The sequence below is a fragment of the Staurois parvus genome, unplaced genomic scaffold (genome assembly GCF_062004578.1).
Source record: "Staurois parvus isolate SC_StPar_1 unplaced genomic scaffold, SC_StPar_1.0 ptg000362l, whole genome shotgun sequence".
Lineage (NCBI taxonomy): Eukaryota > Metazoa > Chordata > Amphibia > Anura > Ranidae > Staurois > Staurois parvus.
In genome coordinates, this window is record NW_028318158.1 from 210,280 (window position 1) to 237,645 (window position 27,366).

The following is a 27,366-nucleotide window of genomic DNA, read 5'->3' on the forward strand; positions in this document are numbered from 1 at the left end:
AAGATGTGGATGAGCGAGTTTGGGGAGGAGGAACTTGACTGGTCTGATCTCAACCCAATAGAATACCTTTGGGATGAATGAGAGCGGAGACTGCAAGCCAGGCATTCTCGTCCAACATCAGTACCTGACCTCACAAATGAGCTTCTGGAAGAATGGTCAAACATTCCCATAGACACTCTCCTAAACCTTGTGGACAGCCTTCCCAGAAGAGTTATAGCTGCAAAGGGCGGGACACCTCAATATTGAACCCTACAGAATAAGACTGGGATGCCATTAAAGTTTATGTGCTTTTAAAGGCAGGCGTCCCAATAGTTTTGACAATATAGTATGTGTAAACAATATAGATACACACACTAAATATATATATATGTGTGTGTGTGTGTGTGTGTGTATGTATATATATATATATATATATATATATATATATATAAAAACATACATACAGTACAACCATACATACACACACACATATATTTACCAGCTCACTGTCGAGTCTATGTACAAAAAATTCCCTGTGCAAATGTCTCAAGCATAAATAATCCCTGTAATTTGCCCAATATGTTTATTTCCAATTTTTATCAGCTCCATTTAGTGGCCATAATGCAATATTTTCCAGATCACGGTATTTCAGGAAAATACCACTTTTTAGATTCTAGAGGGCAATACATTTTTAATAAATATAACCCTTTGTGTTATATAAAGAGGTTGCCGCATAGCCTGTGTCTACTAAATTGAAATTCCTGTATTGGGGGTGGGGGGAGTCGTTCACTTGTATTTTTAAACCTCAAATGAATAATACAGCTTCATAAAAAAACAAGCTTTTTGAAAGCATGTTAAAAGGAACCAAAAGGTCCACCTAAAGAGAAAGAGATATTTTGGCAGAAAAAATACTTTACACATGTTTGACACACTTGGGCAGCACAGTGGGTAAATGGTTAGCACTTCCGCCTGGCAGTACTAGGGTCGTTGGTTCGAATCCCAGCCATGGCACCACCTGCCTGGAGTTTCCATGTTCTCCCTGTGCCTGCGTGGGTTTCCTCCGGGTACTCTGGTTTCCTCCCACACTCCAAAGACATGCTGGTAGGTTAATTGGCTCCTGTCTAAATTGTCCCTAGTATGTGTATGTATGAATGTGAGTTAGGGACCTTAGATTGTACGCCCCTTGAGGGTTAGGGATTGATGTGAATGTACAATATATATATGTGTAAAGCACTGCTTAAATTGACAGCGCTATATAAGTACCTGTAATAAATATTTCCTATGTGTCCAGACTTTAGGGACACCCTGTACTACCTGACTTGGTACAATTCCATAAAAAAGAAGAACCCACATTTTCTTTGAAACCACTTGAAACTGACCATATTTAATAAAAATCAGACCTTACGTTTAGAGTGAATTTCCACTTTATGCCCTCCTCTACTATTTTGGCCATTTTTTTTATTGGAGGGGGGGGCAGGTACCTAATTTCAACAGGTGCAAGCACTTTATGTTCTCCACCCCCCCACTCCTGCCCATATGTGCAGTGGGCAGCCAGCTGTGAATCCCCAAGGAGTCCTTCAGTGTGCAACTCCCCCCTTAGTCCATCTAATACCTCAGCTCTCACAAGTCTCTCTCTCCTCATGGCTGAGACATAGCAGTGGGAATCAATGGTTCCTGCTGCTGTCAATCAGAGCCAACGAGGAGGGAGCGGAGCTGAGCAGTGCTCTGTATGTATCTCAGACATACAATGCCGGCTCAGGAGCGAGCATGCACTTGCAGCTTGAACTGGGGAAACTCGGCAGGGGGGAGGGGCAAGGAACACTGGCAGGGGAACCGAGATGAGGAAGAACAGAGCTTGTTATTTTAATTTGAATAGAAGCTTTGCAACCACTTTAATTTTGACAGCTTGCAGTATTTGTAGCTGCTGACTTTTATTTTTTTTTCAAACAGGATGAAGAACCGCTTTAAACAGAATATTTTAAATAATAAAACAAATGCAAATGGAATGGACATAAATGATGGAACCCATAACCTAATAATTTGCTGCACAACCTTTAGAGGCAATTACTGAAAATAATCCATTTCTGTAGCACTCATACAGACATCATCGCATGGTAAGTTTGGCCCACTCTTCTTGAGCACACAGCCCAAGCTGTCTCAGGTCTGATGGATGCCTTCTCCAGACTGCATGTCTTAGCTCTTTTTATATACGTTTGTTAGGACTCAGATCAGGGCTCATTAAAGTCCATTTTGAAATAGTCCAATGCTTTGTCCTTAGTCATTCTTGGGTGCTTTTAGCTTTGTTTTTTGGGTCATTATCCTGTTGGAGGACCCATATGCACCAAAGCAACCTGGAAACATTACCATTCATGTTTCACGGGCGGCACGGTGTTCTTTTTTTTAAAAGCTTAACTTTTTCATCTGTGAGCATATAGTTGACTTGACAAAAAGCTCCCATTTTGTCTCATCCTCCTCCCAGAAGCATTATGGCTTGTCAATATTCCATTTAGCTTTTTCTATGTTTTCTTAGAAGTCCTCCTGGGTCTTTTTCCTTTGAGCCCACTGTGTTCAAAAAGTGATGGATGGTGTGATCAGACACTGATGTAACTTTGACCTTGGCGTTCAGCTTGTATTTTTTTTGGACGTTTTCCTTGGCTCTTTCTCTACCATTTACACTATCCTCCCATAGACCGCAAACTTCCTAATAATATTTGCAATTGTACTGAATATGAAGCTGTTGGAGGTCTTAGAGCATTTACCTTTAACATGCTGGTCTATAATTTTATTTTTGATCTTCACAGACAACTCTCTACTTTGCTTACCCTAGGCCAGTGGTGGGCAACCTTTTTTTTCAACTGAGCCAAATCTCGCCAAAACCACGATTGAAATTTATTTTGAGAGCCACATTTTTAAAACTGAAAATACATCTCCCCCATAGTAATTCATCCCCCATATAGTAATTCATCCCCCATATAGTAATTCATCCCCCATAGAGTAATTCATCCCAGATATAGTAATTCATCCCCCATATAGTAATTCATCCCCCATAGTAATTCATCCCCCATATAGCAATTCATCCCCCATATAGCAATTCATCCCCCATAGCAATTCATCCCCCATATAGTAATTCATCCCCCATATAGTAATTCATCCCCCATAGTAATTCATCCCCCATAGTAATTCATCCCCCATAGTAATTCATCCCCCATAGTAATTCATCCCCCATAGTAATTCATCCCCCCATAGTAATTCATCCCCCCATAGTAATTCATCCCCCCATAGTAATTCATCCCCCATAGTAATTCATCCCCCATAGTAATTCATCCCCCATATAGTAATTCATCCCCCCATAGTAATTCATCCCCCCCATAGTAATTCATCCCCCATAGTAATTCATCCCCCATAGTAATTCATCCCCCATAGTAATTCATCCCCCATAGTAATTCATCCCCCATATAGCAATTCATCCCCCATAGTAATTCATCCCCCATATAGTAATTCATCCTCCATATAGTAATTCATCCCCCATAGTAATTCATCCCCCATATAGTAATTCATCCCCCATATAGTAATTCATCTCCCATATAGTAATTCATCTCCCATATAGTAATTCATCCCCCATATAGTAAGTCCCCCATATAGTAAGTCCCCCATATAGTAAGTCCCCCCCCCATATAGTAAGTCCCCCCCCATATAGTAAGTCCCCCCCCATATAGTAATTCATCCCCCATATAGTAAGTCCCCCCCATATAGTAAGTCCCCCATATAGTAATTCATCCCCCATATAGTAAGTCCCCCCTGTGTCAATTCACTTACCTTTGCTCCGCGCGTTCCTCTCGTCGTGCTTCCCGCGCCGTTCTGGTCTTCAGGGCGGACTGTGAGAGGAGAGGAGTTCGTCACGCTGCCCCGCCTACATCCTGGCTGCCCCGCCTACATCCTGACAGCTGCAGAGTCCTGACTTTTGGGGCGGCCGCCCGAGAGGAGGGAGGGGAGCGGGCGGCCGTCCGAGAGGAGGGAGGGGAGGGGAGGTGAGGGGGCGGCCGCCCGGCACACGCCCGTCCGAGAGGAGGGAGGGGAGGGAGGGGAGCGGGCGCCCGGCACACAGAAGAGCCGCATTTAAGCTTGTAAAGAGCCGCATGTGGCTCGCGAGCCGCGGCTTGCCGACCACTGCCCTAGGCCATGTCCGTTGTGGTTCACATAATGATGCCAAACAGCAGAATGACTACTTTTCTCCATTTAAAAAGTAGGGATGACTGATTACAACTACAATATTAAAGATACTGTATGTGTGATGCTAATCACAGAAAACAGTTTTAAATATCGCTATGATACAATTATTTATAATCTCTTCCAAGGGTACCAATAAATCTGTCCAGCCCATTTTAGGATATCTTTGTACAATAAGCCGCCGTCTATCTTTTATTCCTCTCAATAATAAATTATATATATATATATATATATATATATATATATACACACACACACACACAAACACACTGCATATATGGACAGCTATAATGAATGTGCTTTGCTCGTCTTTTGATCTTACAGCCAGTCTTCCCAAATGAGCAGAAAGGCAGATTGGTCCTGTCCTTGGGAGAAACACCACTCCCATTTAGATAAAATACAGTGATGGGGTGTTGTCACCTTAGAACACCAAGTGTTGCTGGGAGGATTACCAGGTGTGGATTAAAAAAAAAAAAAAAAAGACTGAAAATAAAATTCCAAGGCAGCCATGACATCTATGGACTGCATTATATTACATTTTTATTCTTTGGTTTAAATACAATTTAACAACTAATCTACCAGGGCGATTTTTGTTTAATTTTTCTCACACATAATAAAATCTGTATTTTTTGCTAAAAACTACTTGTAATCACAAAAAATAAATATTTTCTAAAATCAGACACCCAGGAGAATAAAACGGTGGCAGTTTCAATGTTTTTTGCCACACAATATAATTACGCAGCTGTATTTTCAGGATAATAAACTGATTTTTAGTGCACAAAAACACAACAGAATACTCAATTATTTTGTAAAATATAAAAGACGGGATTGCGTTGAGTAAACAGATACCAAACATGTTAAGACTCAAAACTGTGCATGCTCGTGAAATGGCGACAAACTATGGTACTTAACATTTTTCTTAGGTGACGCTTTAAAATCCTTTACAGTTTAGAGTTAGCCTACAATCATTGCTCTCAATTTAACATTTGTAGATATACCTCATGTGTGGCGCAGTTGCTGTTTATATATCTGTGTGGGACCTATGCATGAGTTTGCATTTACAAGTATGTGCAGAGCAGCAGGGGTTCACCACTCTCTGGAGCCTGCCTGGATCACTTTTATCTGAACGCCCTTCACTTGCTGGTAAAATCCAAATCAAGTAGTAGCAGCGGTAAGCTTGCTTTAACCTCGTCATTTATAAATGTACCTTGGTAGACAAGGCGTTAAGGAAAGGTCCACATCCAAAGAAATAGTACAGTAGCTTACATAATTTTCAGCCATGGAGGGGGTCAAAGAAAAAAAAATTTATTTATATATATATATATATATATATATATCTATCTATCTATCTCTATCTCACACACACGATTAAAAAGTTCTGGATAAAGTTACCCTATATTTTTATACAAATATTGTATCCTATTTCTTACGGCTTTAACTAGGAAATAAATTGCTCTACAAAAACGGAGGAAAGTTTGGTCTCGGAGCCATAAGAAAATAAAAGATACAGCGGTTGTAAAGTTTCTGCAATTATCACTTTTTTTCCTTCCTGGGCTTCCAATCCCATTTAATGGAGGCACACTTAAAAGCATCTTGTGCTGCTCCCAAAGGGGAAGCTTTTTTGATTATCCACCACAGTGGCCTGAATTGGGAACACATTTAATAAAGAAGAGATGAAGGAGCAGGGGTGTGTAAGGGGTAGATATGGCTGAGATGAATACGAAATCTGGGCCAGCCACTTCTGCTTTCTAATTAAGTCATATATTTAATTATCATAAGTATCACCGTAGCATGCCAGAGAATTATGTGTCAGAAGGGACAGCGTTTGGAAAGCAGAATGAGTTCCATCAGCCTCTGGGGCCGGAACATGGTGTGGAAAGGACTGACGCCGAACTCGGCTCAGCAAAGTATAAATTAAAGCCATGAAATGTGCAGAAATAAAATGGCAGACACTAAAAACTTGTGCTGTAAGTACAATAAAAGTCACTTAAATGTGCTAAAAACTTTACAACCATTTAAGTGTCCTTCCAGATAAGCTGATCACGCTCTGATCAGCCGCTGGTTCTGGTAATTCTAATTATAACCGTTTCTGAAATCTCTTGGAAAGTGAACCTGTCAGCTATTTTACACTCTTCAAAGTAACAGTCCTGCCTGAGAGTAGGCACCAAAATGTTGGTCAAAAAAAGACTTTGCCTCTCTGACCTTGTCTTCAGTTTAATCAACTTACTAGGGTCATTGGTTCGAATTCCAACCACGGCACCACCTGCCTGGAGTTTGCATGTTCTCCCTGTACATGTGTGGGTTTCCTCCGGGTACTCCGGTTTCCTCCCACGCTGCAAAGGCATGCTGGTAGGTTAATTGGATCCTGTCTAAATTGGCCCTAGTATGTGTATGTATAAATGTGAGTTAGGGACCTTCGACTTTACTCCCCTTGAGGGTTAGGGACTGATGTGAATGTACAATATATATGTAAAGTGCTGTGTAAATTGACAGCGATATATAAGTACCTGTAATAAAAAATAATAATAATCAATTTAGAAATGCTTGACTTCAGGCCCAAACCCACCCACTTACTACACTGCTGTTATCAAATCATTGTGCCACAGTGACCATGAAGGGTATTCTTATTGGACAGATGATGGTGGGAGGGGTTTTGCCTTAAAGTGACATGGTCACCACACGCACGTGTATGAAAGTTCTTATTAATGTACTCATATAATTAGTGTTGGGCTGCCTTTATTCACATGGAACCCCTGCAGAGCCGGACGTTCAGCAGCAGGAAGAGGACTGACATCCCTACACAAAGTGGGACATATCTCATTATAAGTTAGCTCACCAACGCTATAGAGATTTTTTTTTTTTAAGCTAACTTCAGCCTTAGCTACGATTATTTCAGAAGTTAATGCAATGTCAGCCATGTTAAAAATCCTGACAAAAAATTAGACACCACAAGAAGCCTGCTGTTAAGCGTCATAATCTAGAAGACTTCTGCATTTCACTGTCCGATTGTGGCTGGAGATGCTACAGCATGTTACACATTACACCCTAAATACGGATGTAACATGCTCCAAAGCAGGGATGTTTAACTTTTTTACTTTCCTAGGCCTCATTGGAAGAAGAGGAATTGTCTTGGGCCACACATAAAATACACTAACAATAAGGATAGCTGATGAGCAGAAAGAGTCTGGCAAATCTCAAGTTAATGATCACTGATATAGATAATGTACCTATCTGAGTAATAAAACTTCATTTTTGCAAGATTTTTTTATTATCAAAGTAAGAGGGCAACACAAAACTAGTGCAATATTTGACACTGTTTTTGATAACCTAACACATCAATTTCTGGTTCAATGAATGTAGTAGCAATTCTAAAGGTGCTCATCAGATATTTTGGTTCTAATTTTGCCTTCCATGTGCTTCATTATTGAAAATAGGTGCTTTCAAAAAACGACGACATGAATAAAGCATGATGGTGAAGAGTGGGAGATTTTTCTTTAGGAAGATAAAACTTATAGAAGTCCAGTAAATAGACACTGCCAAGTTTTTTTTCAGCTGCATATGTTTGCTAAGTGTAATCGCATATTTCAAAAAAATAAAAAAACTAAATTGGGCCACAGGTTGGATACCCCTGCTCTAAAAGGTGAACTTTGCCTTTAAGACCGTAGTACATGTGAAATCAGCATCAGAGGAAGGCACAGAACAGGTTTCTAAAAAGGGTAGCGATGATGTATTATATGCCCAAAAAGATAATTCCTCCAAATTATTGAGTTCAGGTGTTTCCAGTGAAGGGTATGGTTAACGTTAAAAAATACAAAAACAGTTTTGACAACTGTGCCTTCTAATATTCTGCAAAAAAATTTTGGGGAAGATAATTTTCTGTTTCAGTTTGTGTCCTTACATACAAAACCAGCACCATAAATACATGGCTTGATGAGTTTGGTGTGGTGTTCAAGTGGCCTTCATAGAGCCCTAAACTCAACCCTACTGGACACCTTTTTGAATGAATTGACATGCCGACTGTGAGCAAGGTCTTCTCATCCAACTCCAATACCTGACCTAACAAATGTTGTGTTGGCTAGACGGGCAAGAATTCTTACAAAAACACTACAAACATTTGTGAATAGCCTTTCCAGAACAATGGAGGAAGTTATAGCTGCAAAGAAACAGGAAAAGGTATTATCCCCATGGTTTTGGAATGGAACGCCCAACAAACTTCTATAGTTGTGATGGTCAGATCTCCAAAAACTTTTAACCATATAGAACAGGTTAGCTTTAGCAAAGACACCCCCAGTGACATCATCATAAACCGCGCCATTTCACTTTCTTACCAGATGCTGTGGGTCCAGGGATCGGAGCGGCTTTCCTTCTCCGTTTGATGTCCCCCATAAACAAGGATCCTAAATGGACACTCGTTTGTCTGAAAGTAATTAACAAAACAAAACTGTTAACAAAGAGGGGGAAAAGACGTCAGGCAAAATATACGTCCTCTATAATCTGGCCTTAAATCAGACGCAGCTCTGTGAAGATGGGCTGCATAATGCGGTCACCAATCTTGTTTATATCGAAACATAATTATGTTTGTTGACAAGCGCTCAGCGTATAAACATACCGTCATAAATTGTTACTGGAATGAATAATATAAAAGGAATGCTTTTTAATTTTAAGAGCTGGCAATCTTCCTGCCTAGATGGAAAAAAAATAAAAAAATAAAAAATTGCGCACTGAAGCCGCATGACAGGTAAATGGCTAAGATTAATTATCTGAAGAGATCACAATACGGTTTTCTAGGTTATCAATTGGTAACTAACACCTTACTGTCACAACGGCAGTTATTACAAGGAAACGTGGCAGCCGTTCATTTTAGAAGTGATATGCCAAAGAAAATTATTTGCGAGGGTATGTAATATAAAATACAATAATCTAATTGTTATAAGCATCCTTATTCAATCAGAATGTTTTTTTTTTTTTAACATGCGAACCGATGGCTTGGTCTTTGCTTTCTCATAGCTGACAAAGTGAAGCACTACAAAAGAGAGCCAAGGCAGATTTTCAGAGCTGAAGTTTAAAGTGTAAAGGATAAGTTCACAGTAAAAATAAATAAATCACTTTTTTTGCATGTTAAGGCCTGCAAAGCATTACACTCCTGATCAGTAATTTGCGGGTGCAATGGCAGGCTCTTTCAGGCTGTCAGTACACTATCTGCCCATACCTCCGATATGGACAGGTACAGTGGGGCAAAAAAGTATTTAGTCAGCCACCAATTGTGCAAGTTCTCCCACTTAAAAAGATGAGAGAGGCCTGTAATTGGCATCATAGCAGACCTCAACTACAAAAAATCCAGATAATCACATTGGCTGATTTGGAAATAATTTATTTGCAAATTATGGTGGAAAATAAGTATTTGGTCACCTACAAACAAGCAAGATTTCTGGCTCTCACAGACCTGTACCTTCTTCTTTAAGAGGCTCCTCTGTCCTGCACTCATTACCTGTATCAATGGCACCTGTTTGAACTTGTTATCAGTATAAACGACACCTGTCTACAACCTCAAACAGTCACACTCCAAACTCCACTATGGTGAAGACCAAAGAGCTGTCGAAGGACACCAGAAACAAAATTGTAGACCTGCACCAGGCTGGGAAGACTGAATCTGCAACAGGAAAGCAGCTTGGTGTGAACAAATCAACTGTGGGAGCAATAATTAGAAAATGGAAGACATACAAGACCACTGATAATCTCCCTCTATCTGGGGCTCCACACAAGATCTCACCCCGTGGGGTCAAAATGATCACAAGAACGGGGAGCAAAAATCCCAGGACCACATGGGGGGACCTAGTGAATGACCTGCAGAGAGCTGGGACCAACGTAACAAAGGCTACCATCCGTAACACGCTACGCCGCCAGGGACTCAGATCCTGCAGTGCCAGACGTGTCCCCCTGCTTAAGCCAGTACATGTCCGGGCCCGTCTGAAGTTTGCTAGAGAGCATTTGGATGATCCAGAAGAGGATTGGGAGAATGTAATATGATCAGATGAAACCAAAATAGAACTGTTTGGTAGAAACACAACTCGTCGTGTTTGGAGGAGAGAGAATGCTGAGTTGCATCCAAAGAACACCATACCTACTGTGAAGCATGGGGGTGGCAACATCATGCTTTGGGGATGTTTCTCCGCAAAGGGACCAGGACGACTGATCCATGTACGGGACAGAATGAATGGGGCCATGTATCGTGAGATTTTGAGTGCAAACCACCTTCCATCAGCAAGGGCATTGAAGATGAAACGTGGCTGGGTCTTCCAACATGACAATGATCCCAAACATACAGCCCGGGCAACAAAGGAGTGGCTTCGTAAGAAGCATTTCAAGGTCCTGGAGTGGCCTAGCCAGTCTCCAGATCTCAACCCCATAGAAAACCTTTGGAGGGAGTTGAAAGTTCGTGTTGCCCAGCGACAGCCCCAAAACATCACTGCTCTAGAGGAGATCTGCATGGAGGAATGGGCCAACATACCAGCAACAGTGTGTGCCAACCTTGTGAAGACTTACAGGAAACGTTTGACCTCTGTCATTGCCAACAAAGGATATATAACAAAGTATTGAGATGAACTTTTGATATTGACCAAATACTTATTTTCCACCATAATTTGCAAATACATTTTTTCCAAATCAGCCAATGTGATTGTCTGGATTTTTTTCTCATTTTGTCTCTCATAGTTGAGGTCTACCTATGATGCCAATTACAGGCCTCTCTCATCTTTTTAAGTGGGAGAACTTGCACAATTGGTGGCTGACTAAACACTTTTTTGCCCCACTGTAGTTGCTGAAGTCCAGCAAGCTCAAAGGCTGACAGTACTTGTAAATCAAAAACGAATTCTCCTGCACTCTAGGACCCAGACGGGTGGCAAATGGATGGAACCAGACCTGGAAAAATCGACCACCAATGCATGTAGGGTTGTGTGGCTCCAAACAAGGCTGGGGAAGCCCGACCAATACTGCAGAACGAAATGAAAACAAGAAGCGCACCAACCTTGCGCATTACCTCAGTAACCAAAATTTATTAATTATAAAAGCTCTGATGAAGATGGGACACCCTTCGAAACGCATCAGCTGTACTGAATATCCATCCCCTTGATGGGATTCGCGCTGTCTTCAAGTCCCTTTAAGGACTTACATGCCTGATTTTATTTGCTGTTTGTGAGTATATTTTTATAATTAATAAATTTTGGTTACTGAGGTAATGTGCAAGGTTGGTGCGCTTCTCGTTTTCATTTCGTTCTGACAGTACTTGTAGGCATTGATTCACAGTAGGAATGGGGGGGGAATCAGGGGGGATGTTACATGTTCTACCCTAATAATGGGTGGAGAATGTAGCATGTTCCCAAAGATAAACTTATCCTTTACAACACAATTGTGCCTTTATATATGCAGGCAAACAACATCGTATTTTTCTATTACTCTGAAATAGCTGTCAAAGAGTAAAACCAGTGTAATCTCCTGCCTAATCTAAAGTGAATCTGAAGACTGTGGACAGAATTCCATACTCACAATTCTTGGAGAGCAGCTTAAATTGAACCTTTGGCCCTTGTCAGGTTATTTTTTCGCTTGGGAAATTCTCTTCAGATCTCCGGAAATGAGAGAAAATCTCCCCAACGAAAGGGAGATACCCATCCTAGACAGTTGTCACCATAACATTTGTACCCATTGGTGATTACCCTTGACTCTTGCTTAGGTGAGGACCCAAAGTTTGGAATACCTCCTTCAGTTTCAGTCTTGGTGAAAAGGAACATAGGACAAATACAGGGATGAGTCTTCCCAGCAGAGACACAAACAGCAATAAAACCTTGAGGGTTATTAAAATAAATAAAACCAGAGAATCTAATGCTTTCCTACTCTAACAAAAAAATTGCCTTTTCATTGGTCTTACACAAGCCCTCACTGACCTCTATAGCTGTAGGCATTGTGGCACAATTAATTTTAAAGGTTCACAGCAGAAACACTGAAATGTGTTCCCCGTTAGTAGCTCAATTCACTCATCTTCTCAACCCAGCAGCACAGCTCCTTCTCTCAGCGTTCATTCAGAAATTTTCCATCTTTTAATCTCTAAAGTATATCCAGGTCACGTGCTTTGGAAGGGGAGAGTGATCTGCTGAGTCACTGTTGAGAGGAGAGAACAGGGGAAGCTGAGCTGCTGAGAGAACAGAACAAATCAGGGCTTGAACTGGGCCTCATTCACATGTCTGATGAGGGCAGTAAATTGCCAAGAATCAGCATATATCTCCGGCGAAGATCATGTGTGTGTGCATTCTGCCATGACCAGGAAGCATGTACATATCAATGACAGGAGCTGCAGCTGTTCACATGTAAACGGACCACAACAACAAGGTATGATATGCTGAGGAGATGTGGTCACATATAGGTCCTTTTTTTAAAGTGGTTGTAAACCCTTATATATACCCAGTGAAGTGACTGGCCACAGGTGATACACACAGAAGAACCAAGTCATCCTACAAGTTGTACCTGTTTATCTGTAGCTTTCTAAAGCACACACTTGACACAGCATCCCTGAGCCCCAAAAGGCACGGGACAGGGATCTGACATCACAAATTGCACTGCTCAGATAGCAGAGCACAGTGGAATCTGAGACCTGAGTGGAGTGAATAGACACACACCCCACACAGTGTCATAGGGAAGCATAAACAGCTGAAGCTATCAATCACTGGCTGAGCGCTGGAACTCCTCTCCCCCACTCCTTTCGATCCCTTGGATAGCCTGTCAGAAATGTCTCATGCATATAGCAGAGGAAGGAGACAGCAGACAGAAATCACACTCAGTGTTTTGGATTGAGGCAAGTACACACTATAGAAGGATATTTTGTTCGTTTTTCATGTTTGAGGTTTACACTTTAATTCTACAGCTCTGTCTCTACACACTAACTTACATTGGTTCTTAATTACCTCCAGTTTTGTTTTCCACAAACTGGAGGTAATTATTTTTTAATTTGGCGCTGTAATAGCACCACTTTGATTTTTTAAACTGTTGCAGGTCATGTTCTTACCACCAGAAAAGTGTTGTTACCCTTAATGAATTCTTCTAAGCCGAGTGGTACTGGGCATCATTTTTTTTAAACTCCCTGCCATCAGTAAAAGAGGTCTTTTTACTTTCTTTGGCCCACAATCAGAAGGAGAGGAAGCATATCGTTTCTAAGGGCAACACAGTTTTCTTTCCAGACATATGATGAATTAAATCAGCTAATTTATTAATAATTCCGTCTGAGCAATAGCAATAATTTTCTAGCATTGCTTATTTTTTTCTGTCATTTCAACATCATCATTTATCATGAAAGGCAAGCACGTGTGCGGGATAAAAAATAGAATTGAATAAAGTCAGCCAATTGAAGTCAAGGACTTGCCTCACAGGAGAAAGCGCTCGCCTTGCTTGAGTAATTCTAGCAGCAATTGATTATCTGCTAGGCTGCATTGAGATATCTAGATTATTGATCAGTTAGATTATGGCGCTGCGCTGTGCGCGAAACACAAGATTCCTTCAGGCACATGCAATGGAGTTGTTTGCAATAACATTAAGTAAGGACCACTTTGTTACTGTTGTCACCCCTCATGTAGAACACAGCAGTTACTTTTTAATTTAAAATCAATGTAAGTCTGAAAGGCAGGCTTGTTCTTTCATAATAAATGAATCATTTGTCTTTGCAAAGCACGACACTTTGATCGAGAGCCAAGGTGAGAGAGATAATACCGCTCCCCTATGTTGTTACCCACTGATTAAAAAAAAAAAAAAAATGTGTAGGAATTTAAAGGATCATATACAGTAAAGATAGACATTTTTTAAATAACGTTACTGTGTTTTTTCACACGATTTTCAAACGCGATGTCATTGTTTTCTGTTACAGAACAACTGTCATGGTCTGAAACCAGCTAAAATTACAATGGCAAAATTAAAAATAGGAATCTTTATGTAAGGTTTGGTATGGTCATGGAGGCACAAAGCAAGGTGCAATTTAATATCCCTCCAGGACTTTTCCTGAGCCTCTAACGAGCAGGGCCCTCAGATTCCTCCTGTATTGATTTGTATTGTAACTGTACTGTCTGCCCTCATGTTGTAAAGTGCTGCATGCTATATAAATCCCATATAATAATAAAAACAATAATATGCAAATCACGACCTTAACTTAGAAAATCTCATTCTGTTACCAACCCTTCCACCCCATCTTTACTCTTGAAATCAACTGTTGGTCCTTTCTGCAAAAAGTGATCTGACTCCTTGGGAGAAAGAAAGGGTGATTTCAGCTAAGAAAAGGAGCAATGAACACCAAGGAGGTGACTCTTAGGGTTCCTTGCTCACATCACTAGTTACAATACTATATGACAAAGAAGTAATTTTTGGCACCAAAATATCAGCGCCAATTTTTTTTTTGCACAAGGAAGCAGGTATCTTCAGTACCTACCAACTCAAAAATATGTAATATTTTCAGCAAGAAAGTAAGTATTGATTAAAAGTAGTAATATGTTTTAGGAAGTTAAGTATCAGGATTCATTTTAGCTAACATATATGAAATATTTATGTCAAACCTGTGCTTACTAAGCCACCAATCAGCAAGCTGTGTCAGACACCCTATGGTGTCCGTGTATCATAAATTATTATACAGCGCTCTATTAATTATAAAATGTGTTCTGAAATCCTTAACCTACCACTTTACCTATATGTGCAATATTTCATATTTCACACATTTCAGCTCAATTAAAAGTGTTACTAGACCCACAACAGTATATTCAGTCTGTATACAGAGTAAAGCATGCTTGTTAAATTCGCTGTGGAACCTAAGGGGTTAATCCTCTGTATTGTGTAAAAACGCTGTTTGATCCTGACTTCTCTGATCCTCCACTTCTTCCAGTGTCCCTCTCTTATCTCCTGAGTGGAGTCACTCTGCACATGCTCAGTTTGGTGTGTGTTGCTAGAGTTTTTTTTTTTTTTTAACTTGGGAGAGTGCATGTGATCAGCACAGGACCAATCAGCACTGTCCAAACAGAGGTCAGGGGTTCTGCTTCCACCTAGAGCAAAATTAAATCTCCTCCTACAAGCTTTAACCAGTGCTTGGCTGGACACTGATAGAAGTCACAAGACTGCTCTAACTGCTGATGAGAAAAGGTATTTAGCAGTTTATATTTACTAAAATAATTGCATTTCCATGTTCTGTGTACTGAGGGAGACCAGATATAGTGAATGCAGGGTCCTGGGTTTAGTAACACTGTAATGCTGTAGATGTATAAATGAACCATATAAACCACTCGAAAAAGTGCAATACAAGATAAAGTGAACAATGCTGTACAATAAAATGCTCTTAACATGCAAAATATTGAATATTGCACATATGGGTAAACAGGTGTAGGAGTTCAGAGCACAATTTGTAATTGAGTGCTGTATAATATTAATTTAGTATTCATTTTAGGGCTAAGGTTACGAGTTAACTGTTCATTTTTAGGGTTAAGCTTAAAGGCTAAGTTCACCTTTTTTTTCTCTAAATTCCAGCTCCCCTATGTACCAATTTACCATTAATGTACCTCTGTTGCAGAAAAAAAAAAGCTTTCTTTGATTTTTGGAACAAGACCTTCCTGGTATGTAGACTTGGGACACAAGAACCAGTAAGACACGGGAAGCAGTTTACCAGCTGACCTCATTAGCACACACACCCTGCACCCATCAACTATGTTTGCAGAGCATCCCCGGCATCCCTCCAGGAGTGCATTTGCCTGATTTGTCAATGTAGGCTGCCACAGCTGCTATGTTTACTGTACAATTTCCTTTAGATTTATCAAAACTATGAAATAGAAGGACCAACATATTTATCCATTCACTCTGCATCCAATCAGGCAAGCCCTTGTACTACATCGGGCGTGTCCAACCTGTGAGCCGCATGTGGTCCCAGAAAGTTTAGCATGCGGCCCGGGCCCATCTAGAGGGACACTGGGGATGCCGTGGAAATATAGTTGCTGTGGCAGCCTACACTGACAAGTCAGGCAAATGCTCGCCTGGAGGGATGCCATGCAAGCATAATTGAGGGGTGCAGGGTGTGTGTGCTAAAGAGGTAAGCTGATAAACTGCTTCCTGTGTCTTACGTCTGGTTCTCACTTCCCAAATCCATATACCAGGAAGTCATGAAGCTTTCTATGGAACACAGCAGGGGATAAGGTAAGACTTTGTTGCAGTAAAATAAAAGCTTTCTTTGATTTTTAGAACAGAGGTACATTAATGATATATTGGTGCATAGGGGAGCTGGAATTCAGAAAAAAGGTGAACTTAGCCTTTAAGTTTTAAAGTCCAACTCCAGACTACTTAGGCGCTTGGTTAATTTTTATGGCCCAGGTGAGAGGGAAATTTAGTGTAAGGGTAAGTTAAAGGATTACGTTCAGGTTGGGATAAAGAGTGGGAGGGAGGTCTCTCTACCTATATTACTTACTGCCAAAAAATGAAAATACTGACAAGTTGAGCTATTATATACCCTAGGAGGGGTCTCCAAACTATGGCCCTCCAGCTGTTAGGCTTAGTTCACACTAGTTTTGTCAGTGTCAGACAGGCGTTTGGGAAGCGTTTTTACTACTTCTCAAACGCCTATGAGAAATCTGCACATGGCAGCACACAGTGCTGTTCACACTGAAGCATTAGCGTTGCTTTGTGTCACTGCAAAACTGACACCTTGTGTCGAGTCAGGAGGAGTTGTAGCCTCCCATTCAAGTCTATGGTGCCGTTCCGCAAACGCCTGGCAGGCATTTGCGGTGCGGCTGCGGAGCGTTAATACCATTTAACTTCATTATAGGCATTTGTGATGCGGTTTTAACGCTTGGCAAACACCTATCAACCGCCTCAAAACCACGTATAGAGCGTTTGAGGAGCGTTAAAAACGCTTCCCAAACACCTGTCTAATGCCTGTCAAACGCTATAGGGGCGTATGGCAAGAGTTAGAAATAAAGTGAAGTGTGAACGAGCCCTTAGAGTACTACAAGTCCCATCATGCCTCTGTCTCTAGGAGTCTTGCCTGTGGCTGTCAGAGTCTTGCAAGGCCTCATGGGATTTGCAGTTTCTCAACACCTGGAGGGCCATAGTTCGGAGGATCCTGCCCTACACTGTGAAGGATATAAATATTAATGTAACATGATTGTAGCACTGTTAGAATGTGCAATAACAACCCTTGAACCTGCTTGTGAACTGCAGACAGTATTCATTTTACTTTTCAAAACTAAAACGACAATTAAAACATTGCAAATGTAAAATTATCAGGTTTTGAAAACATGACATTTATCCTATTACACAGATCAATTTGAGTAATGAAATGTTGATCCCCCTTAAAAAAAAAAATCTTAAACGGCGCATCAGCCAACATTGGTGAGAAGGAAAAGCGTGTATACGTGGGGGTGGGGAGAGCGTTGGTAACAAAATGCAAGCACCTTGCCTGTAAACTTGGCTGGGGATGTGACGATGACAGGGACTGCGGTGAACAGTGTCAAATGGAATAATTTTCTCTAAAGTAAGACAACAGGAATCTGTCGCCCTATTTATCCATTTGGAAAGGGAGAATTTGGAGAGGATTAAGCCTAGTTAAAAAACTGCCCTCTGGACAAGAAGTGTTTCCGAGCGGACCCAGACAAGCTCAGGAAACAAGCAGATGTGACTATGGTCCCTGGCGTTTGGCAAGAACGCTCATTGTCAATAAGAAAAATATAAGCATGGACAGGGCATCAGCTGTGCAACAGTGGAGCAGGCCTGCAAGTGTCAAAATAGCAGCAGAGAACTGGCAGAGGGAGGTAGAGGGGGTTACTGGAGCCACTGTGATGTGAACTTATAGCGCAAAGCCAAGAATCTGGACATTAATTACAGTATTCACTCATCACAAACAGGCTACCCGCTCAGTCCAACCAGTGCAGCTATTATATACAAGGAACACAGAGGTTTTTTTTTCTTTTAATTATTTGGACAATGAAACATAGAAAGTGAGCTAAACATGGGGTATGTTTGATATTGAAATGCTATAAATCAGTGTGCAAAATACATGTATATGTATGTGTGCATATATTATATACACAGTGTACCAAAACAATTAGCTGGTGATTCTGATGTTAACAACAGAATACCATCAATAAGAATAATTAAAACTTACAACTGTGTTAAAATAAAAAAGGTATATATATCTGTCTCACATTCCAGTTAGCTTGTGATTGTGACAACTAAATATATCTTTTTTTTTTTTTTTAAATACACACATATACATATGCACATATAGATATATATATATCTATATATATATATATATCTATCTATGTTTTTATTTTAAGAATATACATAAGTTAAAAAAAAAAAAAAATATATATATATATATATATATGTATATATATATATATATATATCCCAATCACATTTTTGGTTTAAAGAGATAGCATTATAAATTTAGTTTCCGAAAAAAAATTCTATATATAAAAAACATTTTTGGTTGAAAGAGATAGCATTACAAAAATGGTTTTAGAAAAAGATATATATATATATATATATAAGAACATTTTGGTTTGAAGAGATAGCATTATAAACATGGTTTCAGAAAAAAAAAAAAATAAAAAAAATAATATATATATATATATATATATATATATATATATATATATATATATAAAATTTTTAGTTTAAAAAAAATAGCATTATCAATATGGTTTTAGAAAATGTTTTATATAAATATATATATTTATTTTTTAATATTATCTAAGAAATGTCATTTTTTTCAGGCAAGCTAGTATACACAATTTTGGTTGGTTAGTAGGGATCATCTTCGACATCATTTTGATGCAATTTTTTAAAATCTACAAACTATCCATTGTATTAATTCACTTTTGAATAAAGGGGCAAAGATTAAAGTGAACCTAGACTCAAACAAGTGAAGCATCCCCATATTACAGGGAACATCCATAATGAAATGTTCCCAGAATAGGAAATAGAAAAAGTAACCTGAATGGTGCTCAATTTGGCCTTGGCTACAGTTCTACTTTTCTAACAAATCCTCTGCAGTCTGGTAGGAAGTTGGATACATGTGTTTTCACATAAAGGTGTAGCCATACAATCCTTCCCACTAGACAAAGGACTTGTCTGTCTTTCCTGTCACACATCCTTTGTCCTGCCTCTCCTGTTATTTATCATGCCTTTACAATCCTGCCTCTCCAGAGAAGGCGCACTGTAAACGTGCACCAATCCCATCCCAAAGTCCTGGCACGGCCGCCGCGCTGTCCTTACAAAGGATAATGCATTGTTTTCTTCTTGCCTCTAATTAGTTATTTAAACATATGTTCAGCATTTAACTCTAAATGTTTGCTTTTTCCCTAAGCTCAGAGACAGCTGTCCAAGATGTGAATGCCAGAAACATTAAAATATCAACATCTGTTGAATTATGTAAATTTAGTGGAATATAATTGAGCACAAGTTGGGATTGATCAAATTCAGATTCAGGATTGAAACATCAGGCCAGAACCCCAGCTAATACATTGGTGCGTATTAAAAATTACTGGAAGAAAAAGATGATTCTTTGGCTCACTTGATACATGGGAGCAACAATGTAAAAAAAGAAAGAAAAAACATTTCAGAACTTAGGTGTGCAAAGTTGAACATTTTGTATTAAATCCAGTTCAGAGGACGCAGCTTGATGAGTTGATATCTTGGCACTAATCGTGTGTAGTTGGCTGCTGGTGGCTAATCCCCGTGGCCGATATCCTCCTCTTCTGAATGGCCAAGAACAGGAGCCATATTGCAGAGCGGTGTGTTCCCTGGTTCCAGCACCGCCCCCTCTCTGAGATCACTGTACTGGAACATGTCATGTGACAAGGGACTGCAGTCTACTATGGTCATGGAACAGAGGTTCATTGAGTAATGTGTGAGGGGATTAGCAACCTACAAACAGATTTCAATTGTTGCCTGCAATTGCTATTTGAGACTGGTTAGGCATTATCTTGCATTTTTTAAATTTCTTTCCACATTTATGTTGCCATTTATTTTTATTTTATTTATTTCAGGTACTTCTATAGCGCCATCAATTTACGCAGCATTTTACATATATATATATATATATATATATATATATATATATATATATATATATATATATATATATTGTAGATTCGCATCAGTCCCTAACCCTCAAGGGGCGTACAATCTAAGGACCCTAACTCACATTCATACATACACATACTAGGGCCAATTTACACAGGTTCCAATTTACCTACCAGCATGTCTTTAGAGTGTGGGAGGAAACCGGAGTATCTGGAGGAAACCCACACAGGCACAGGGAGAACATGTAAACTCCAGGCAGGTTGTGCTGTGGTTGGAATTCGAACCAATGACCCTAGTGCTGCCAGGCAGAAGTGCTAACCATTTAGCCACTGACATGGGTTGCCATTTCCATCAATACATCTATGGGCACTTTACCGTGCGTCAAAGCATCAGAAAAAAAAAAATAATTTAAAGCATTATACAGATGTAAACCATTACATACTGTATACCCAGTGCAATTACTGGCCTCAGGTGATACAGAAATGAAACAAATCCTCCCACATAAGTTGTACCTGTTTATCTACACAGCTGTCTGTCCCCTACATTCATTCAAAGTGCAGAGATTACATAGGATCTCCCAGCTTTGAAAAGCAGGGGGTGACCACCTAAAGTTACATCAGCGAGGAGAGCTCTGAGAGCTGATTGAAGGGAAGGGATATACCCTCCTTCACACAGCCTACAGGAACAGAGTTGAGTCTGTCAATCGCAGGCTGTGCCCTCCCATCACCATTTTTCTCTTGGCCACCATTTTTCTCTTGGTGTCAGGAAACCTTGCTTAAAGCAGAGGAACGAGGCAGCGGACAGAAATTACATTTTGGGCTCTGGATTGAGACAAGTATACACTATAGTGGGTTATGCTTTGTTCACATTTCATGTCTGAGGTTTACAACCACTTTAAGGCAATGACAGATCTGAAAACGGAAGTGAAAGATGAAAATTTTAAAATATTTTAAAATATTTAAAACTTCTTCTGATATATTAACATGTTAATGTTCTTATACTAGATTGAGCTTCTTGGGTTTTAGGTTAGGCAATAAATGGTATCACATAAAGCTGAAGTTTAATATGCTTATATATTTTTCCTTCCCCGATTCCTCTCCTTTCTCATGAACAGGCTAATAATATGTTTGAATAAAACTATTCCTTATCTTAGCCCCAATGGAATCATAACTGGGTCTCTGTGCTCCTCTATGCAATGCAGACAGAACATAGCTGGTGGGAGGGACCACAGGCTGCTCTACATAGCTTCCTGAAAACAGCACAGCACTTTGCCTTAGTATTCCTCTCAAGAATGCTCAGCCCTGACGCATGCAGTGGGCTGGCTCCTGGGAAGAGTTATGCAAATATCAAAATGTCTTGAGGGGTGAATGTCAGTCTGAAGAGTGGGTGTTCCTAGGAAAACAGTATTTGCAAGCCGACTGCCCTAGGTAATGCGCACATGTGATGCTGAGCCTACATTATTGTAAGATGTGAAGTCCAATAAATAAAAGTGGTGGGCTAGGGATAGACAGGCTAGGGAGAAAATTGCAGTAAGGAATTGCAGTAAGCCCCCGATCACATCGGGTGCGATTTGCATGCCAGGTAACTTGTAAATCATATGCCAAGTCGCACCCTATTGTCCGCTATTATAGCGGTCAAATTGGTGCGGTTCTGACTTGGTCGGGGCTGCACCGATTTCTCAAGTAGTACATGCACTACTTTTGTTGCGATTTGCAATGACATCTGTCAGATGTTTTGCAAATCGCAATGAAATCAGCAGGTCACCCGATTTTGAAATCCTGTAACTTCACTGTAAGTCGCATGATTTCAAAACCGGCTTTGATGTGACCAGGGGGTAAAAAAGAAGAGTAGATACAACTGTGCAATACTGAAGGTAAGACTGGAGTTTGGCTTTAAACTCCAAACTTTTGTATTCACTCTGATGAATAACATGTTCCACATTAGAATTACAAAGGGCTTAGATAAAGACAGACTGTGATACTGTAATAAAAAAAAAAAATCATATGTAAGGGCATTTAAAAAAACCTAACTGGATTAAACGTGGGTCTTTAATTTGTCAATAGTTCTACTTTGGGATTAAAAAATTTGAGATTTTAGTTATCTGCAGTGTTCACTTTAAAAAAAGTTTCAGCACAGATTTGAAATTTCTATCAAGAAACAGAAAAAAAGCTTGAATCATTTTTTTGCAAGTCTAAATTGGAGTACAAAACTCGACTTTTTTTCCTGTCAGCCCATAAATATTTACCCAATTGCCTTAATCAGTTGATGGACTCCTCATACCGCTAATAGTACATCCACTTAACCAACAATCTAGCACTCAATTTTCCAATCCCAATATATTAACATCTGCTCAAAAATGTAGTAATTAATGGTTTCATTTATTTTTGGCAAACTGGATGCAGTGACAAATAGTTGTGTATCTAGGGCAAATTAGGACTGCTTCCCGAACAACAGATGACAGACGGGAAAATAAAAGAGGTGAAATTATCTTTTTATCTACAGAAAAAGTTGTTGTTTAAAAAAGAACTCCAGGCAAATGGCAAAACTCTTCTTTAGTTCAGATGTGATGCTCTATACAACACTGCCATGGGCTCAACGAGAGAAAATCAATTGATTTCCCCATCCATGGTAAACAGAGTGGATGGAAGAATCTGATGTTGGCTACTATATTCAGTAGCTACACCACCGCGGCTGCTTCAATACAATGGAGCTGCCAAACAGTGACTGCATCTGTGGGAACACAGTCACTGTTTGGCCAATAATTTCTCAAAATGACTTTTGATGAGCCAGGTGGTGCTTTAAGGGCCACCTGCGATCTTGCTGAAATGGCCAAAATATAGACCAAAATTCAAGCCATTTATGGTGAATCCATGTCTTCCTCCCTGATTAACCGCTTCCATGCCACCATATAGAAAAAATACTGCTACAGGGTGGCATGGCTGCACAAAATCGCGTATATATATGTGACTTGAATTTCGCGCACCACCCTACCCGTGCCACCATTGACGGCTACAGATGTTAATCACCGAGTCCCGGTCACAAATTCCCCGCTGCCACCCGGCGATTGCCGATTAACAATGATAGGGGAGAGAGCTGTGTGTAAACAACACAGGTCTCTCTCCTGCCAGCAGTAACATGCTGCTGTGAATTTCTCTGCACAGCACAGAAATACACAGCAGCATGTTTCCCAAATAAAACACACACAGCACATTATGTTAAACAGCACACAGGTAATCTTTTGATCGCCCGAGATGTTACCCCTTCCTGCCCCGTGTCAGTAGTAGTACATTGTCAGTGCTTTTTATTAGCACTGATCACTGTATTAGTGTCATTGGGATGTCAGTGGCAGTTAGTCAGTTCCCACCCAGTGTCAGAATGCCCACCGCAATCCCGCTATAATTCACTGATCGCCACCATTACAAGTATAAATAAATAAAATAATTTCCAGTATATATACCGGCATTTGAAGACGCTATAACTTTCACAGAAACCAATTAATTTACATGTATTGGTATTTTTTTTAGCAAAGACATACATTTTGGCCTAAATTTATGATGAAATTTGATTTTTAAAATTTTTTTACTGAATATGTTGCATAGCAAAAAGTAAAATATATTTTTTTTTCAAAATTGTTGGTCTTTTTTTGCTTATAGTGCAAAAAAAAAATGCACAGGTGATCAAATAACACCAAAAGCAAGCTCTATTTTTGGGTAAAAAAAAGGACATAAATGTAAACGTTGCATGACCGTGCAGTTCTCAGTATCCCCAGGAAGGAGAAGGTCAATAACCTGGAGGGAAAGTGGTTAAAGCAAAACTGAACTTGGTGGAGCACATCCACTTTTTCTCATCCATCTAATGATGCCGCACTGGGTACCTTGAATGACCAATGGCAAGGTCTCTCCCATGGCTAAGGAAGAATGTACTTAAAGGGATAGTTCACCTTTATGGAAAAAATATATATGTTAACTAAAACCGAACACCCTCCCCACCCCCTCAGTCTTCACTGTACTTGACTCTGGTGATCTTGAGCTGTCAGTGACCCCACAGCCGGTACAGGGATATGAAATCCCCACACTTCTTTGGTCAGTGCTTCCAGGATGAACCAGATTGATTCTGATTGGTCACTCTAGGCAGAACTACAGAACACCTCATCCTCTCCTCATGTCCATAACATGGGAGGTATAGTCCACAAAGAGAGCTTGGAACAATGTACAGAAGACACAGAGATCACAGGAATTATAAGCTAGATGGCAGGATCAAGAGGTATTTTTTTGTATTTATCAAAACAAAAATGGTAAATTTAAAGTGTTACTAAACCCAGGACCCTGCATTCACTATATCTGGTCTCCCACAGTACACACAACATGGAAATGCAATTATTTTAGTAAATATAACTTCTAAATACTTTTTCTCCTCATCAGTATATAGCAGTCTTGTAACTTCTATCAGTGTCCAGCAGAGCACTGGTTAACACTTGCTTGAGGAGTTTTCATTCTACTCTAGGAGGATGCAGGACCCCCTGACCTCTGTCTGGATAGGGCTGATTGGCCCTATGCTGATCACATGCACTCTCCCAAAAGAAAAAAGAAAAAAAAAAGTCTCTAGCAATACACAGCAAACTGCGCATGTGCAGTGACTCCACACAATATGTCTTATCAGGAGATAAGAGGTGGGCACTGAAAGAAAAGGAGGATCAGAGAAGTCAGGATCAAACAGTGTTTTTACACAAGGATTAACCCCTTAGGTCCCACAGTAAGTAAAACAAGCACTTGTTACAGCATATATAGATTGATTTTACTGTTGTGAGTTTAGTAACACCTTAAGAGCTGAAAATGGAGCAAATAAAAGTTTGTCAGAGTCTACATACTTGAAAAAACACAATCAACCTTAAAACCCAGAGAAAGGTCTTGATGGATTCCCTACATTATTCAACATTCATTTTGAACAATAACATTAAAGTGGAACTTCACTCTCTCAGTCAGCATGGACTATTCTTAATCCTTATGTTGCCATTAGTAAATAGATAGGAAAGTACATCATATTTACTTGTTTTAAACTTTTTTTTTTAATTTATCAGTTACTTCCTAGTTTCCTGCCTAGGCAAATTATGTCACACATTCCAGCAGTCTTCAGGAGGGGAGGGAGGGTTCTCAAGCTCAGCCAATGCCTGAGCTAAGGGCAGATGGATTTCAGGAAATAAATGCTACATGAATCCTCTACCCTTACTAAAGATGGCCACTGCCAGAAATGCCAAGGGATGTTTTTCAAAATGATTTCTCAGCAAGATAAAGCATGGAGACATGGATGGATAGGGGAGTTTGCTTCGAACATTACCAATACATTAAATAGCATTTTTGGTTTGTGGTGCTCAGATGTAGTGCAGTTCCACTTTAAGATGCCTTCCTTTGTGGTAAAATATATAATTGGTATACACAAGAGATGACCCTTTTATTCTTTACTTCACAAAGTATCTCTTTAAGGATGCAGAAATTTTAGGAAGTCAATAGATTTGGTATTGGTCGACATCTGCTGCGTTCTATCACAGCGTAGACAGATAAGAAGTCTTGATGAATGTCAAATTTTCAACATATTTTCTAATATGATTATGAAGAAAATATGTTCGATAATCCATTATGGAGCTCACCTTGACAAAGGTCACAAAATGATGGTGGTTTAACTACAGAGATTCTTCAAACAAACTTTCGGAAGACAGCAAAGCTATTGGACTAATTTATTCAGTAGAAAACCAAGAAGATATTATGTGCTGGAGGCAATAACCCACAGCAACCAATTTTACCTTTCATCATCTCAAAGTTGGATCAATAATGAAAGAAGATATTTTTCTATGGATAACAATCCCACCTTCCACACTATGACCTGATCACCTGATCCTGCCCCCAATTCTGCACTGACACTGAGGCTGTTTAGGGCTACTACAGGGGGTGATATTGAGTATTCAAAGTTATTGAAAGTATTGATTACCATCTAAAGGGATTTTCCAACTGGTTGATTGTTTCCTCTGAAAGCATGAACTGGCCGATCAGGAACATTCTTCCTTCCCTAATACCCTGTTTCCCTGAAAATAAGACAAGTGTCTTATATTAATTTTTGCTCCCAAAGATGCGCTAGGTCTTATTTTCAGGGGATGTCTTATTTTTCCATGAAGAAGAATACGGTACACATTTGTTGTTAAATGAAAATAAAGGAAATGTATTACCTGTATACGGTACGGTAGTACGGTAGTTGTCAACACAAACCAGACAAACTGTGAATCATACAGTATCAAGAATTAACTCATTTATTCAATCACAATCATGTCATCATCATAACAGGCAGGCCCCAGGGGGGAAATGTCTGATAAAGGGGTGGGGGGGATGTCTGGAGAAGGTGTTCAGTGGCACAGGGGTGGGGGGAGGGGGATCACTTAAAATGACACAGGGGGGAATCAAAATGGCACAGGAGAATCAGAGGGGGGATTACCATTTTAGTAACCCCTTTTGATCCTCCTGTGTCATTTTGATTGTCCACTCTGATCCTCCTGTGTCATTTTAAGTGATCCCCCTCCCCCCACCCCTGTGCCACTGAACACCTTCACCAGACATCCCCCCCACCTCTTTATCAGACATTTCCCCCCTGGGGCCTGCCTGGGGACTGTCACTGGGGTGGCTGGGGCCTGGACCTGGGCTGGAGCAGGGTCTGCCACTGACTGAGAACCTTCAGTCATCATCAGGGCGGCCGTGAGCATCAGGCAGTGTCACCAGAGACAGACCAGCACTCACCACCTTCGCCACGTCCCGTCCTCTCTGATCCTCCTGTTCTTCTACACGCATCTGCGAAAGTCTCCTCCTCTCTCCCGCCGTGCGTTCACCGCTCACTCCGACCTCCGCTCCGCCTCCACACAGCAGTGACGTCAGGACTCCGCGTAACGTCACTGGTTGCTAGACGTCAGTCGGGGCGGCCCTAGCAACCAGTTTACGGTAAATTAATTTTCATTCCAAGACAGAGCCTAGGGGGGCCTTATTTTCGGGGGGATGCCTTATATTTCACCCAGAAGGAAACCTGTAAGTA

At 40.2% G+C, this 27,366-nt stretch overlaps 1 protein-coding gene across 1 annotated transcript in view; it reads right to left on the reverse strand.

Annotated features, from left to right (window-relative positions):
* GPATCH2 (G-patch domain containing 2) overlaps positions 1-27,366 on the reverse strand; it is a 209,734-nt gene that overhangs the window by 34,287 nt on the left and 148,081 nt on the right. Inside the window, exon 9 of the mRNA XM_089685011.1 lies at positions 8,535-8,623. Coding sequence (XP_089541137.1) covers positions 8,535-8,623 — 89 coding nt within the window. The remainder of the gene's footprint in view (positions 1-8,534; positions 8,624-27,366) is intronic.